This window comes from Stereum hirsutum (genome assembly GCF_000264905.1).
Source record: "Stereum hirsutum FP-91666 SS1 unplaced genomic scaffold STEHIscaffold_8, whole genome shotgun sequence".
Taxonomy (NCBI): Eukaryota; Fungi; Basidiomycota; class Agaricomycetes; order Russulales; family Stereaceae; genus Stereum; species Stereum hirsutum.
Genome location: NW_006763138.1, coordinates 1,389,004 through 1,404,676, shown reverse-complemented (window position 1 = coordinate 1,404,676; position 15,673 = coordinate 1,389,004). Strand labels below are relative to the sequence as shown.

Genomic DNA, 15,673 nt, shown 5'->3' with positions numbered 1-15,673 from the left:
TCGCTTACGTCCCTGGGAAATTTGCAGTGAAATGACTCGGCTGCGAATTCGGCAGTCATCGGGCCCAAATCGGGTTGTTTCAAAGATGGGTTGGTCCGGTTTGTGTGGTGCGCTGATCTCCTCGCCTTTCGGTTGCATAAAGAGGCTGCCCGATTGAGAAGGCGACGCCATGGGATGCCGTGTCACTCTCTCTTTGTTCCGCCATCTATATAACCCTTGTCTCTCTCTCTGGCCCTCTCCCCACCCCCCTTTCCCCCTGGCTAGCATCCACCACCATCTCCATCCATTTTCCCGCGAATATGCCCTCCAGCAAAGACGGCGACGGCGATGGCGACGTCGAGATGGCTGACAGCCCTCGAGCTGATCTCCCATCGATCCCCAAGCTGTCGCCCGTGCCCCCGCCTGAACCCCCTTCGCCACCGTCGTCACCACCACCGGAGGCGGAGCCAGAGCCACCAGCGCCCACAGGCCCTTCCTTCACGCTTCGGTAACGTTCCTTGTCTACCTTCCCTCTTGTTGGTCGGCGCTTACGTGTTTTTTTTCACAGCCCCGTCCGCGACTTCGTACCTGCCCCCGAACCTCCTCCAGCCCCGCCCAGCGCGTTCGCCCCAGCAGAGTACGATTCGCAGTACGCGTCCGACTCCGACTACGACGACTACGACTACTACTCTGACGAAGATTACGGATATTACTACTCTGACGACGACTACTATGAGAGCGATGACGACGATGGGCAATGGGCTCCTCCAATGGATTTCGGTAAGGCCAGCATAAGCGGCGCGTCTTCCGCTCAACCCAACGATAGCAACGTTCCAGGACGCGCTGGTGCTCCCACTCCCGCCACCCAGTCCAGAACGACCTCTATCATTCCGATCGATGTCCAGCGCCAACCACATCCCACAGCCCCCTCAACCTCGTACGCGTCTCAACCTTCTGCGCAGTCTCAGCCCCAAGTCAATGCTCAAGGCGTACCCGAAACCTTCATTTGCACCAAATGTGACCACGCTCCCTTCAGGCGCAAACCCGACCTCCGCCGCCACGCGAACTACTACTGTCCCAGTCTCGTCGCTGACCCCAACCCTCCTGATGACCCGGCCAACAAGCCTCCCAGACGCAAACGCACCAAAGTCTCCCATGACGATCGTGATTCTTCCTCCCCTCCCCCTGATGAGCCCGCCAACCCCGAACAACAGAACGCTTCCAAACCCAGTTCGTATTACCGCCAGCCCTATCAGCCTGCACCACAGACCGCGTCGGGGGCGTATTATCGCGAGCACTACTATCCCACCCGTTCCCAACTACAACAACCGAACCAGTTAACCTCTCACCACCAAAACACGAACGCTCAAAACGTTCAGTTCCTTCCTCAACCCTCCCACCCCTACATGGCCCAACCCGTCGTCGTCGCTACTACCTCTCGACCCACCCCCGCAGCCAATACCAATACCAATACCAACACGAACGCCACGCCACCCCAAGTCCCCAACGCCAACGCCACCGCCTCCCAACCAGCTACCGCGCCGTCCACCAAGACCAAAGACTACACCTACCGCTGCGAGTTCTGTGGTGCCCAATACGACAACGCGCTCGACAATCTGCAGTGGCACTGGGAGAAATGTGCGATTCGTCTCAGTTTGGGAAGGCCGGTGCCGAAGGTGTATGTGGATAAGGAGCCGATTTTGAAGATTGGGCCGGGGGGGAAGTTGATGGTCGGGATGATGGGCAGGGGAGCGATGGGTGTAGGGACTGGGCCGAGTGCGATGGCGACGAGGAATGTTGCGAAGAGTGGTGTGAGCACGACGACGAATAAGGATGCGGTGGCGAGCGGGACTGGGACTGGGATTTGGGTTAGGCCACCACCATCAGGTACGACCGTCCTCAATGCGACTTTGCCTGCGGTTATGGGTGGCGTCACTGCGAATGCGAACGGAATGACTACTCGGTCTTCGAATAAGGGTAAGGAGTCGTTGGAGGGGAATGGCAAGGAACAAGGGAAGGGGCAGACGGAGACGACCGAAAAGGCGAAGCAGACCGAGAAGGAGAAAGAGATCGTGACCAAGAAGCCGGATAGCAAGGGGAAGGAGAAGGAGAGCGTGAAGGCGAAGGGCAAGGGCAAGGAGAAGGCTGAGAAGAAGAAGGGGAAGAAGAGCAAGAGGTTGTCAATTACGAAGAAGAAGAGAAAGGTACCCGTTCATCGCAAACATGGGAGTAGTGAAGCCGGCAGCAACCACGCAGATGGAGACGTCGATATGGACGAGGGAGAGACGGAGGTCGAGACGGCATCGGAGGATGAGCTCGAGAGTGAAGACGAGGAGGAGGAAGAGGAGGACGAGATCCAGGAAGAGGAAGCGACTGTCGACGATGTCGCCTCCAACCCTATGGAGACGGACGAGCCTGAGGCTCCTCGTGTGGAGGTGGACAAGCAGCCTCCTCCGCCTGCACAGGAAGCTAATGAGGCCGCAGGGCAGGAGAGCGATGGATCAGATTCGGACGTCGTGCTCATCGAACGTCCTGCGGAATTCAAGTCATCCACGCGTAGGTCCTCGAGGAACAAGAACGCGCCCTTCGGTGAGCAATCTCTCTATTTTCCTTTGACATTCTCGTGTTCTTTTATGATAAGTTGCAATGGTTGTCGTCCGTGGTGCTGACGATATCTTTGCTATCATAGTCTTCCTCTCCGACAAACTCCAGTATCCTTACTCTTATTCCGCCGCGGCTCGACCGCCACCCAACGCCGCAGGACATCCCTACGCCTACCCGTACACCTATGGCGCTCCCATTCCCGCTTCTGCTCAGTATCCTTATCCCCAGCTCTATCCCAATCAGCACCCCCAATACCAACCTTACGTCTATCCCCCTCCACAACCTCCAGCACAAGCCCAAGCCCAAGCCACCAAGGCCAAAGCTGATGCGCCCGCCCCTCCCACGCCCGCCACCGCCACCGCCAGTGCACCTCCCCCGACTCCTCCCGTCCCCAGTCCCCCGGTCACAACCCACACTGAGCCTGAGCCTCCTCGTCCTCGCCTCCGTCCGCGCCCTCGTCCTACTGCTCGCCGTCTGAGCGCGGATAGCAACTCTGCTGATTCTGGTGCTGATGTGGTGCAGCCTCAGAGGAGATCTCCCAGTGCTCACTCGCCGGGGGATGTTGGAGGGACGATGTCGGTGCTGGTGCCACAGAACACGGGAGGCATGGTCTCGGTTCCACAGCCCGTAAATGGTACTATGGTCATTGACGACGATGTTATGGATCGACTTCAAGACCCCAACGCCGCTCCTGCCTTCCATGCCCAATCACACAACGAAGCGTTCGTCGCGCCGCAGTACCATAATGCGCCGTACAACAACGAGGACGGACCCATAGGCCAAGAGTTCCTGATGTACCAGCCGACGGCGAAGAAGCGGAAGAGGGGCCAGGACAAGGAGAGGCCGGATGGGTATATTAAGAGGCCGGCGAATTCGTTCATCTTGTTTAGGAAGGACTTTATGCAAGGGGAGTATGCGAGGATGAGCAGGGAGGAGAAGGCACTGGTGCAGGAGATGCAGATTCATACTGTCATCTGTGAGTCTTTTTATTTCTTTCTTGGTACTGCTTTTCGTCCCGTTTCTTGTCTTCTTTTTTTGTTCGTTCTCCTGTTTTTTTACGTGGGTCTTCGCTCTTTGGCTAAGGGTAAGTTTTCCGTATTGATGCTGATTTCTTGTTCTTTATCATTGCTACTAGCCGAGAAATGGAGAGCGCTCACGCCATCCGAGAGGGCTTTCTGGGACGCCAAAGCAGCAGAGGCGAAAGCAGAACATATGCGCAACAATCCGGAGTACAGGTATCAACCAACGAAGAAGCCCGCCGGCAGCAAGGGCGCCACAGCAGTCAACTCCGCTCCTGGCGAACCAGGCAACTACTACCGCGACCGCTCCTCGTCGCAGAACCTCAACCCCGAGGATTTCGCAGGCTCTCCCTCCTCGCCTTCTACCCCCGAACCCGAAGGTCCTCCTCCCGAGCTGATCATCCAGCCCTACATCACCATCCCCGTTCCCAAACCAATTCGGCCACGCAGAAAGACGGAACCCAAGAGACCTGTCGGTCGAACGGCGGATTATGAGTCTGTGATGGATATGGTCGTGCCTGCACCTCCGCCGAGGATCCTGGCGAAGGATTGGGTGGCGGCGCAGGTGGCGTTGAAGGCCGAGAAGGAGAGGGAGAGGGAAGCGAGAGCGGCGGCGGGTGGGGATATGGCGGTGGACAGTGAGCCGACCTCGAAGCAAGCGACTCCCTCCGTTCCGAGCCCAGCACCTATGGTCATTCCTCCCCCTCCTCCCCCTCCCCCTCAATATCAGCATCCATCCACACCGCCGATGGCAGCGGCCGTTGTAGCACGGGCACGGTCGAAGGAGTATTCCCCGTCTATGGAGACGTCGTTCCAGCAAATGACACTCGACAATGCCCCTCCCAGTGAGCGCGAGCGCGACGGTTATATGAGCCCTCACCATGAGAAGACGCCCAGCAAGGCTGGTGCAGCGCCGGATGCCGACATGCACGCTACCTCCGGCAGTCCCGCCACCCAGCAAGCCCAACAAAACGGGACGAGCGCCCATGCCAGTCCTGCTCCCGGTCCCAATGCAGGTCCGAAAGACGATACTAATGGCAATATCGTCGCTGCGCCGAGGCCTCTTCACGCTAACGCCCCGGAACGAGGTGGACCCCTCCTCTTCGGGAACATGGAGCCTTTGCCACCTATCAGGCCGGATCCTACGCCTCCCTTGTTCGGCGTCATCGATTGTTCGGATAAGGCGGGGAAGAGGAAGACGCCTGCGGGTAGCGTGCCCAAGTATGCTCGTGATTCGATTATGGGTGGTACGGAGGGAGGTGATGTGCCGGAGAACGATGAACTGCAGAGTGATGATGAGGGGCCGGAGAGCGAGGATGGAGAGGTGGACGAGTTGATGGAGAGGGAGAAGGAGATGCCGCATGTCAATGTTGATGCCGATGCCGATGCCAAAATGAGGTTGGTGATTGGTAAGAGCCAGGAGGTGGAGACTGCAGAGAAGCAGCTTAGGGAGGTGTTGCCCGTCGGGGTTGATACGACGTCGAAGATCTCGCTCTTGACAAGCAGTACGTTACTGTTTTCTTCATCTACTCTTTCGTTTCCGGCTGATCATTATCCTTACTTTGCTAGCTCGGGATTATATCGAGAGCTTGATGTCTCAGGTCAAACGGCTCCAAGCAGAGCGAGACAAGGACAAGAACTGGACAGATTCGCTCCAGTCCAAGTTCGAGGGGATGCAAAACGTGCACGCTGATCTGGAGAAGCAGCTCGTGGAGGCCGAAGGAGAGAAGGCTGCGTCGAACTAGGGAATTGAACAGAGTTGTACGCTGATTTGTAGAATGCACGTTTTCTTGTTTTATCTTCTTCTTGTAGACCTATCCATGCCGCCTCCTCTCGAGTGTGAACCATATGAGTACTAATTGTATAGTACTACTACTACTATGATATGCATTCTTTTTCTTCTCGTGCCATAGCAATCTGGGTGGCGCGCTGTGCTCTGTGCTCATTCTCGAGGTCCTTGTTATACGGATTAGGAAGATATCGGACGCATGACCCTCGAAGCTGTCTCTCTGTCAGGCTCTCAGGATGAGGCCAGACGGACAAGAGCATTCTTCCACCGAAACCTGGCAAAATGATGTCTTGCGACGCTGACTCGCAACGCCACAGCTTATAATTAAGCTCAGGAGTATCGGCCATCGGATCCGGCAAGGATCCGGCCTCGTTGAGTACCGAGCCGTTGGAAGATTTATTTGTCATCATTTCCCACAATGCTTGCCGAATCCCCTTCGAGCCCGGCTGGGCAAATCTATACCCACGTCAATGTCTTCGCCTGGTCCTGCACGACGTCGGCATAGCATCTGTATCATGTACTATACGCGACTCTTTCCAGTGCAACAAATATGTGCTGTGTCTCTGTTGGGGTTGAGACAAGGGCTAATGATCCTGTCATCGGCGCAGACTCGAATGCGCATCAGGAAGTCTGGCCGGGGCAAGATCCTTGGCGGACCACGACTCAGGGTCACCCTTTTGTTACGCTTTTGGACGAAAGTTTTGCGCTTCTCATCAGATCGAATCGCTCAGTTATCTTCTGTGTATCTGCGACTCGCCACTCGAGGAGGTCTCGGATTCCGTATTATCGATATCCCCCGCCCGTTTTCTCCGGGAGAAAGAGCGCGCGTCGCACCGGATTGGCAAGGATAAAACGGAGTCTGAACGAGCACATATACACGCCTTGTTTGAAAAATCGTGCCTTTCCCTGCAGGGCGCGAGGAAGCGAGTCTCGAAAAGGTATGTGTCTTCTATTTAGTAAGCTGAAATAGTGGCCTTGTGTGCTCATGTGGGACACGCGATACCCAATGCGATCCGCGGAACGGCAGGAAACACGTATTGTTCATACCAAATAAGTTAGCACCCACTTGTTGCTACGCGGATGATGTGATACTGGATCTGTGCCCGCATTGTCCTGATATATAAGGGCCCCCCTTCCTGTCCGGGAAGCCCTTTCTTCCGCGCCCTCGCGTCCATCTTCGGAAACAATCGAGAACCCTCGTCCGCACCACCATCCCCTCCATACCGCCCGCACCGTCTCAGGTCTCTACTGTAATGTCTCGAGAATCGGACACTGCTCAAGGCGTCGCTACTGGCGCTGGCGAAGAGCTCAGCAAGAAATCGAAAATCGATGACAGTATGGACGTAGATACTGATCCTGCCTTATCTGCACAACAACGAGCGTACGTATGAAGTTTTCGCATCTGCGTGGCATGATGCGTTTCGACAAATCATCCCGTTCCTGATGTCAGTTCTCTATTGTTCTTTTTAGCGCTTCGCAGGGCTTGGAGCCGCCCTCGCAGCCGCTCGCTGTTGCTGCTGCGAAGGACCCCGCCTCTTCGAGCCCTCAGTCTCCAGCAGCGCCTTCGTCGTCGGCGAGCGCAGATCGACGACATGATCCCTTCGCTTCAGCGCCTTTGTCGTCGTCGGCGCCGACTCAAAGCGTCGAAGATCCGCATGTTCGACTCCAAACAGGAGCGAACAATAGAGCCGGCCCGAGCACCGATCGTCCGATTTCGGACATACCTTCGCCACCGCCACACGTGCGCTTGACTGCGAACGATATGGAAATCGACAATCCTTTGGATCGCCCCATCATCGCTGTCTTTCCGCAACACGATAGTGGTGAATCAGAGGTTGATGATATGGACGAGATCGACGACGACGTGCCAGACGGACATCCGCCACCGCCAAGTGGTGTGGATACGAAGGACTGGGAAACGAGCGAATCGCTCACCTGCTTGTTTTGTAATCATCCACCCTTTCTTCGATCGGGTGACTGTCGTCGACATATGCGCGAACGGTGCCCCAATAACCCAGTCGCTAGGAAGGGTACGCATATCTGCCAGTTCTGCCAAAGCATCATCAAAGGCCCTCTAAGTGATCTGCGAGGGCACTGGAATTACTGTGCGGTACGGGTGAAGAATAAACTTCCTATACCTAGCAAACCTGAGAAAATACATCGAGGTCAGTCCGAGTATTCTCTCATTTATGTAAGGTTCCTCGCAGGAGATCAGACTTGCTGATTCGTCCTTGGATTTCAACAGCACCACCTCCCCCACCTACCTCGTTCGTTTTCGACCAGGTCGTCACTCCATCTATGTATACGGAACCAGTCGAGCCTCCTGTGATCGAGGAGGAAATCTTTTATATGCCGCGTTTCCCGCCTTCACCTACGTACGGTCCTCCGAACCTCCCGCGCTCACCAACACCTCCCACGAAAAGACGAGGGAGCCGAGCGCGTCCGGGGCATATCCCTCGACCACCTAACGCATTCATGCTCTTCCGATCTCACTGTATCCACACTGATCGTGTTACCGATACTCAAGCCAATCTTTCGAGAGCGATTGGTGCGTAATCTCAGTTCTCGCATACCGTCGTTTGGAAAAATTTAAACCGAATATCTTGTAGCTGATCGATGGGCCGCCATGGCTGAGCACGAGAAACGGCCATGGAAATTGCAATCCGAGCAAGCCAAGGAGGACCACCTTCGGAAGTATCCTGGCTACGTTTACCGACCCAGACGGCCAGAGCCGAAGAAGGGTGCAGCTGCTTCGGCAACTAAAGGCAAAGCTCAACCCGTCCCGGAACTTAAATATCCTCATCCTCGTAGAATCACTGTGCACGAGAATCCAGTATGGAGTGTCTCATTCCCCGAAGATGCGCTTGAGCAGCCGTCTGGGGGAAAACGTAGTGCTCCTACCGGCGAACCGGTTGTAGAACTTCGGAAACGACAGCGTATGTCCGAGCCCTCGAGGTCGGCCATTCCACCACCACCACCACCACCGCCTCCTCCGCCTAACGCAAGTTCCAGTAACGGAGGAGGGATCACGCTTCCGACCGTCCATATGGACAACGGGGCCGCGCCAGCGAAGACTCGTAGGACCAGGTCGAAGCCGTCGGTCCCGGTCATTGCGCCTGCGCCTTTTGTACCACCAGCACAGAACCCCCCAGTTCCTCAAGCCCAGCCGGAAGCTGGGAGCATAGTCGAAGACTTACGGAGGCGCCATTCTGTGTTCACGAGGAATGCCACTCCTTCTTCGAGCAGGCCTGCTTCAGGGGACGTTGCTGAAGCAGACACACGTCCCAATTCTGTCGCCAGCTCTTCCCAACCCCTTCACGCTCCTCCTTCCTTCGCGCAACTGGCTCTAAGTGCTGGGGCACGGGGACAATCTTACATGTCCGGGGCCGTACCGAGATTGTCACGACCTCTTTCGCAGTCGACCGCCTCGCCCCTCGCTCCAGGAACTGGTCAGCAATCGCCTCCTCCCCCTAGACTTTCGACGTTCGGCCCACCATCTTTCTCTCCCGTTTTATGGGGATCAACCCACAAAAACACTACCCCCGCTCGACCCCCTTCGCCTCCTGTACATCCTCTTCAGCCCGTTCCTTCGTCTTCGCCCAAACCTTCGCATGCGCATGCATCGCCTTCTTCGACTTCGATTTCGCATCCATCGCAACCGTTAATGGCAGCTTTACTCCCGCCCGAACCCCAACCCGAACCCGTTCGTTTTCAACCTTCTCCCGCGCGTACTTCTTCGCATTCTCCAGCATCTGAGTCGTCTCAGCGCACCACTTCCAACTCGCATACCCCGACTTCATCGCTCTCTCAGTCCATGCGCTCACGCCCGCGCACGCAAGACGACGTGATGAAGGACGTGCTCGCTTCGGCGTCGTTGAAGCACCAACAGCGTTTGCAGGCGATACGCGTGCATTGGGCCACTAGTCGCAGGGACGAACCCTACGTGCAGCGATTGTTGGGGGAGAGGATACCTGAAGAATTTCGACAGTTCCATGAGCATTACTTGGAGCATCCAACATGCTATTTGCCTATCCTGAAAAGTGGTACGTTGGTCCTCACCTTTCTTGATTCTCCCTCAGGTTACTAAAACTGAAAATGTATGCGCATTTTTGTTTAGCACGAAACGTCATCAATCATCTGCGCTCCGAACTCGAGGACTTGCACAGCAAGAGGAACCAAGACCTCGAACTGGGCGAGACTATCAGTCTCGAGATCGAGCAACTCAAACGGGATCACGACAGACTGCGCCAGCGATTATCGTCAATCTCCGCCTCCTCCGCTCGTCCTCAAGCTCAAGGCCAATCTCCCCCACCTGCTCCGGTCCCCAATGCCAAGCCCCGTTCCGCTCGGAACAGTCCCAGTCCGAGCGCAAGCCCTGCACCTAGCGTTGCAGCCAGTTCTTCACCTACTATCCACGACGCTGTCGTTCTTCCTGATAGTCCGCCCGCGAGCCCTTCTGCGAGTCCTCCGCCAAGTAGTATGGCGGACGACGCATCCGACGCAGAGACCGAGGTCGATAAGACCGTCGTGATCGTACCGACTCCAGTCGCAGAATCTCAGACTGAAGATGCGAACTCGAAAACACACGCCGAGGGGGAGTGAGCGATTTAGTATCGTGCTACACTATTTAATAACTTCGTTCTACTGTAAAAATTATATCTGTCGTCTATTCGTCTTCTTTTTACCTGGGAGAGTACCAGTGTACGTTTGGATACGTGTGGCGAGGCGAAGGACTCGTCGCAAACTTGAACTCATGCTATACATGTAATGGGCAAACGGTCTAATATTATACAGTGTACGCTACGTTCTTTGCGCACAACGCCGTAATGCGTGGGTTGTTTTACTGTCAGGAAGTTCCTCCCTCGTCTTTCTGTGTGACACAAATGAACCAGATTTGGTGGCACGGAGTAGGAAAGTTTACCCTGGCGAAGTGTCGCTGCAGGAGTAATCGAGGTGCTGTTGTGTATCAAGGCTTGAGAGAGCGATGCAACCCAATACTCTTTTCCTTCCTTCCTTCCTTCCTTCCTTCCTTCCTTCTTTCAGAATCGAGCATTTTATAGCTTAGGACGCAGACAGTCAACGATAACTTGAAAGATATCTAAGCCATATGATTCAGATCCACGAATAAACTTACAACCAAGCCCTACGAACAAATGCGCCAATTAAGGCACGGGTAACGTTTACAGCCACACAAACAGCCAGACGAACACATATAACCATGATCAACACACCGACAGACACTGCAGACAGAGACTTTGGACCTGATAGACCATAAAGCCGATATAAGATAACACTGGGGGATTGTCGATGATTTGAAACTTCAGACTGCGTACTGCGAACGTTGGACAATGATAGATGACACAAGGAGCGAGAGAGAAAAAGAACGGGAAAGGAGCTTGAAGGTGAAAACAGAGTATCAGGGAAGGTTCGACGACGACGAGGGTAGATAGAAATATTGACAAGGGACAGTGATTCGGACGACTTGAACGTATGACGGATGTATGAATGGAGAAAACGGGAAATAGACGGAGACGAAGACGGATGGAACAATTCGACAAACGACGGGACGAGACCAAGGAGAGACGAGGATTGGAGAGTCAGAGAGAGGGAGAGCGAATAATAAGTACTTGAGAAGAAAAAAAATAGAGGGGAGTGGCAAGATATACGAGCTGCAAACCACACAACGTACGGTCCCGACCTTCAAACGACTATTCATGCTTTCGAAGCCGCCGAACACCGACCGACCAACCAAGCGTCAAGACCCAAACGACCGCCGAAAAGAAAAACACATCCTACAAACATGATCCTTCTCGCCCCATTCTTACATCGCCGCCATCCCAACTCCCTGGAACGCGCCCCGCTGTCCCATCGCCATCATACCCCCAACGCCACCAAGCCCACCCATCCCTCCCTGCTGACCCTGCATCTGCCCCTGTCCTCCTTGTTGCATCCCACCCGCACCTGCCTGTGCTCCGATGACACCAGCCTGTCCCTGCTGCTGCTGTGCGCCCGCAGGTCCGTTCAGCGTCAGTGCCGCTCCAGGCGCGAATACCGGTGCGTTCTTCTCCTCGAGGTCAGAATAGAGCACGGTCATATCCTTGCGCTCTTTCCCCCAGCCATCGGGATCCCAAAAGGTGTACGTTCCGTGCTCGCCGCCAGCGACTTTCTGCGAGGGAGAAGTTCCGGATTCTTTGGTGAGCCACAGACGAAGGTCTTTGTGGTAGCGCCAGTTGCGGTTATACCTGTACAGAGCGTCGTGAGCATATGCATGGATAGTTTTCGATATAAACGATAAGCGATATACGAAAGCAAGCAAGACTTACAGCTCTTGTGCGGCTACTTCCTGGAGTGCGTCCCTCGGACTCGAATAGAACATAAAGAACAACGTCTCGTCGCTGAATGCGGCTGCTTTACTTGGACCCGGTGGCGGAGGTTGCACGTTATAGCACGTCGGAAGATGAAAATCCGGTTCAACAGTATGTGCCGCTGATGAATCTGCCCAAGGCGTGATGAACGTCGAGTATAGGTTCCTAAGGTCAAGAAATAGCACCCGCCGTCAATACGCGCAAAGAGAGAAATCACTAATTATGAGGAAAAAAGAAAAACAGAATAGACAGAAACGTACCCCTGAGCCTGCATATCCAACCCCATTGTCCCCAAATCTGTACCTACGCTAAGCAGCCCCCTATCCAAATCCGCATTCTTGATCATCGCCAACAGTCCTAACAGGCCCCACCGATCCGCTGCAGAGACGAGCACCTGCTGCGCCGGGGTCTGCGGCACCACATTCACATTATTCACCGTCGTCCCAGGCCTTTGCTGTTGCTGTCCCTGCTGTTGTGCTTGGTCCTGAGCGAAATGTTGTGCCGGACCTGGCGTGTGTGATGTTGCTGGAGGCTGCGGTGGTCCTTGCGTTGCCTGCTGCGGTGGTACTTGTTGTGACGGTTGTGGCTGTTGCGGCTGTGGTACTTGTTGGGATGGAGGGGGAGGAACACCCGGCGGGCCGCCTAGGTGATTATTTTGGTTTTGTGCGTTTGGTTGCGATTGAGGTGCTTGGTTCGATGTGGGAGGATGCGAGCCGTTTTGGAGAGAGGATAGTGTGCCGGGGAAGCCTGCGCCTCCCACGACGGGTGCGGGTGTTTGCGATGGTGGGGGGTTGAGGGGATTCGTGCCTGAGGGTCCGTTGGATGGGTTGTTCCAAGCAGCATGCGATGCTGAGTTGAGCTTGAGCGCGTAATTCTGTGGAGTTGGGTTAGTAAGAGTGCGGGGCAAGAAAAACCGCGGGAATTTCAAAGACGCGGCCTAAGTTGTGTATCATAATTTGAAGAAAAACAAGGAGCGATCCGAAGATCACGCGAGAGGAAAATATGGTGGAGGAGGGAAGAGACGAACGAACGAAGAAGGAAGAAATCCAAAGGTGTATGGATGGATGGAATAAAGAGCTGATTGGGGACACAGAGAAGAAGAAAAAAGAGTGAAGAGAAACACACCCTCTGCTTTTCCGACTCGCTCTGCAACGCCTGCTGGCCTCTACCTCCCGGTCCCAAATTCAACAATCCCGGCTGCTGCTGCTGTCCACCCATTCCTAACGAATTCTGCCTCTCCGCCGTGTGCACACCATTCAAACCGGGTGGATGCGGGTGTGAATGATCTTGTTGACCAGCCTGCTGAACCTGTTGTTGTTGTTGCTGCGTCGACTGACCTCCGCCGAGCGCTGGAAAATCGTCCGGCCCAAAATCTCTCCCTTGATCCCTCTCCCGTCCATTTGTCTGCCCTTGTCCGCCCTGCACACCACTACCCGGGGTTGTCCCAGCCTGCGACGCGTAACTCCCATTTGCCGTTCCCGGAGTTGCGAGTCCCGAGTTAAGCGCGCTGGCGTGTACGGAGGCGGGTGTCGATCCTAGCGCAGGAAAGTCACTTGGGTCCAGTCCAACATCCGACGCCGCACCCGACGAGGCAGCATTCGACGCGTTGATGTTCGGATTCTGTGCCGTCGGGCCTTGGAGATGTGGCGGTAGTCCAGGATTGCCGCCGTGCTGCTGCTGATTCGACTGTTGCTGCTGGTGTAGGCCGTGTGGTTGCTGTTGTCCGAGCCCGGTGTTGAACGGGAAGGCCTGACCAGCACCTCTCTGCTGTGGAAACCCCGGCGAAGGCTGAGGCCTCATTCCCATCCCTCCTGCACCTGCTCCCATCGAGCCCGGATAGCCAGGCATACCACCCAACCCCGCGCTACCCAGTCCGCCGCCGCCAAGCGCTCCGCCAGCGAGACCGACGTTGACGTTCATGTTGTTCCGTGGTGGCATGGCATAGTTGGTGGGGTGGGAGGCATAGGGTCCGGCGCGGAAGCCACCTTGCAGGGCGTTTGGGTGGGATTGTTGGGAAGGGTTCAGGGAGTTTGGATTAGGGAGATGTGAGTGTAGCGATGCGGGCCCGAGTGATGGTGGTCTTTGTGGGGGTTGTCCTGGAAAGAAGGGACGGGAGTTAGCGGGGAAGGATGGATGGAACATGGTTGGGAAGAAGAGCAGGCAGGGCTCGTCCGAGTGCTCGCGCTGGGGTTGGCACGACACAAGATGCTTCTTGGACACGCTCTGCCAGCACCAGCGCTCATTACGCCGCACAAACTTATTATAGCGCACTATATGCCATTCCCATACAGTGGCAAAACAAAAGGACGCCTGTCGAAATATTCGAATAAATGAAGACTAACCTGCTCGATTCATTCTCGGTTTTCAACAGGGTCTGTGGCAATATCTATTCGTTTTTGGGCACAAAAGTCAGCATATACCCATAAATTATGTGCTGGTATTGCGTACGCTATACGATGCCAATGAAGATTGCTGAGGTGGCAATGCAGGGTGATGGTGGATGGGGGAAAAGTTGGAGCAGGCGCGCGCGGGTGGCAAGCTGCTCGCTCACTCCCGCTCGTGTCCGAAAAAGGAAATTGCAGCAAGTGGTCGCCACCGACGCGCGAAGCCTTTTCTTTGTCCCTTCACCCTCGAGTTTGGATCTTGGAAGATATTGTCTGGTCTTTGCTTTGTACCCGACTAATTTGCTGGCTTGACGGAATTTTACTCGAAAACCTGACTATACTCTGAATTATCCAAGGCAACTCTGCGGCGGGGCAACCCTCGCTCGTCCATGGCACCAATCGGCGTGCCGATCCTTGGACATGTGCTGAATATAGCCTATAGAACAGCATCGTGCTGAGACGATCATTAATCTTTTGCTGAAGCTTTTCGAATTTGACTTGGTTCGTTGACAGTGGTTGGAGCAGGATCGTTCATGCTGATTGTATGTGCGGCCCTTTGTGTAGTATCCCCATCGACTCATCTGTAGGCAATCCTCGCTAAAACAGCAGCCAAGGTTCGCATAACCTATGTGGCCCATGATGATACTATGTATACTACGATTTGTATTCCATAAATTCAGGCGTGTTCTCCCGCTAAATTCCCCCTGCATCGACGCCACGCATGCCCCCCTGCTGGTGTATTGAAGACTTAGGCTGTCGAATGAGGTGCCATCAACACATCACTGCCCTTTATTATCCTTTTGGTATCCACCCCTATATACTCCCTCAGTCTTACGTGCTTTCTGATCGAGCCCAACACGACGAAGACGTCTTGGTACACAAGCTCATGGCGCAGCCCTATGTGCGCACGATCTTCTGAAACTCCAATGATCGTTTATTGTGACCACACTACGGCCATGCAGACATGTCCGGACCCGTTGACAAGGTAAGTTTTACATCAGAACCATGCGAGATGATGTCTACGGCAATGTGAGCGCGAGAGGAGAAACACTGTAAAAGTTTCCGAGGGACGCAAGCTGCACTCGTCGTTTTTGAGGCCCAGCAGCAGTGAGGAAGAACGTTTGTCTTCCTCGATCTTTGAGTCTGTATTTCGGGATTAGCCTAGCGGCAGACGTTCTTCGCTAAGCATTGACCATACGTGCAGTCATTGCCGTCGAAGGGCTTAGTGAAAATGATCGCTGCGCTGTAGAACGAGATATTGGAACCAGCAGAGAAAGTTTGTCGACTGACTGGCACTGAGCATTCGCTCAAGAGAACTTCTCGAAAGCATCGTATATCTTCCCTATACCCAGTGAAAGAAAACCACGGTCCTAGTCCCACTAGCGAGAAAGCAAAACACCAGACACAGCTGAGGGCCCTAACCAGCTTCGTTTCCTCGCGCACAACGGCACTGTGACGGCGAAACGTTGCAATATTTTTTCTTCTGTACCATCGCATCAACTTCTCAGCACCTTAATTCACAAAAAACTATGC

At 54.7% G+C, this 15,673-nt stretch overlaps 3 protein-coding genes across 3 annotated transcripts; 2 read left to right on the top strand and 1 right to left on the bottom strand.

Annotated features, from left to right (window-relative positions):
* Window positions 1–3,435: 3,435 nt before the first annotated feature.
* STEHIDRAFT_22906 (uncharacterized protein) lies at window positions 3,436–3,846 on the top strand (the record flags this gene model as incomplete). Its single annotated transcript, XM_007304503.1, has 2 exons — window positions 3,436–3,559; window positions 3,719–3,846. Coding segments are annotated over 2 exons (252 nt in total), but the record flags the coding sequence as incomplete, so codon positions are not given.
* Window positions 3,847–6,560: 2,714 nt separating this feature from the next.
* On the top strand, window positions 6,561–10,246 carry STEHIDRAFT_139889 (uncharacterized protein). Its single transcript, XM_007304953.1, has 5 exons — window positions 6,561–6,772; window positions 6,862–7,556; window positions 7,637–7,939; window positions 8,001–9,434; window positions 9,509–10,246. Exons 1-5 carry the CDS (start codon window positions 6,645–6,647, stop codon window positions 9,991–9,993), a joined length of 3,045 nt encoding a protein of 1,014 aa, XP_007305015.1. The 5' UTR covers window positions 6,561–6,644; the 3' UTR covers window positions 9,994–10,246.
* A 443-nt stretch (window positions 10,247–10,689) lies between these two features.
* STEHIDRAFT_80361 (uncharacterized protein) lies at window positions 10,690–13,768 on the bottom strand. Its single transcript, XM_007304626.1, has 4 exons — window positions 12,882–13,768; window positions 12,017–12,630; window positions 11,715–11,921; window positions 10,690–11,633 (listed from the first exon to the last, which is right to left on the bottom strand). Exons 1-4 carry the CDS (start codon window positions 13,692–13,694, stop codon window positions 11,213–11,215), a joined length of 2,055 nt encoding a protein of 684 aa, XP_007304688.1. The 5' UTR covers window positions 13,695–13,768; the 3' UTR covers window positions 10,690–11,212.
* Between the last annotated feature and the right edge of the window lie 1,905 nt (window positions 13,769–15,673).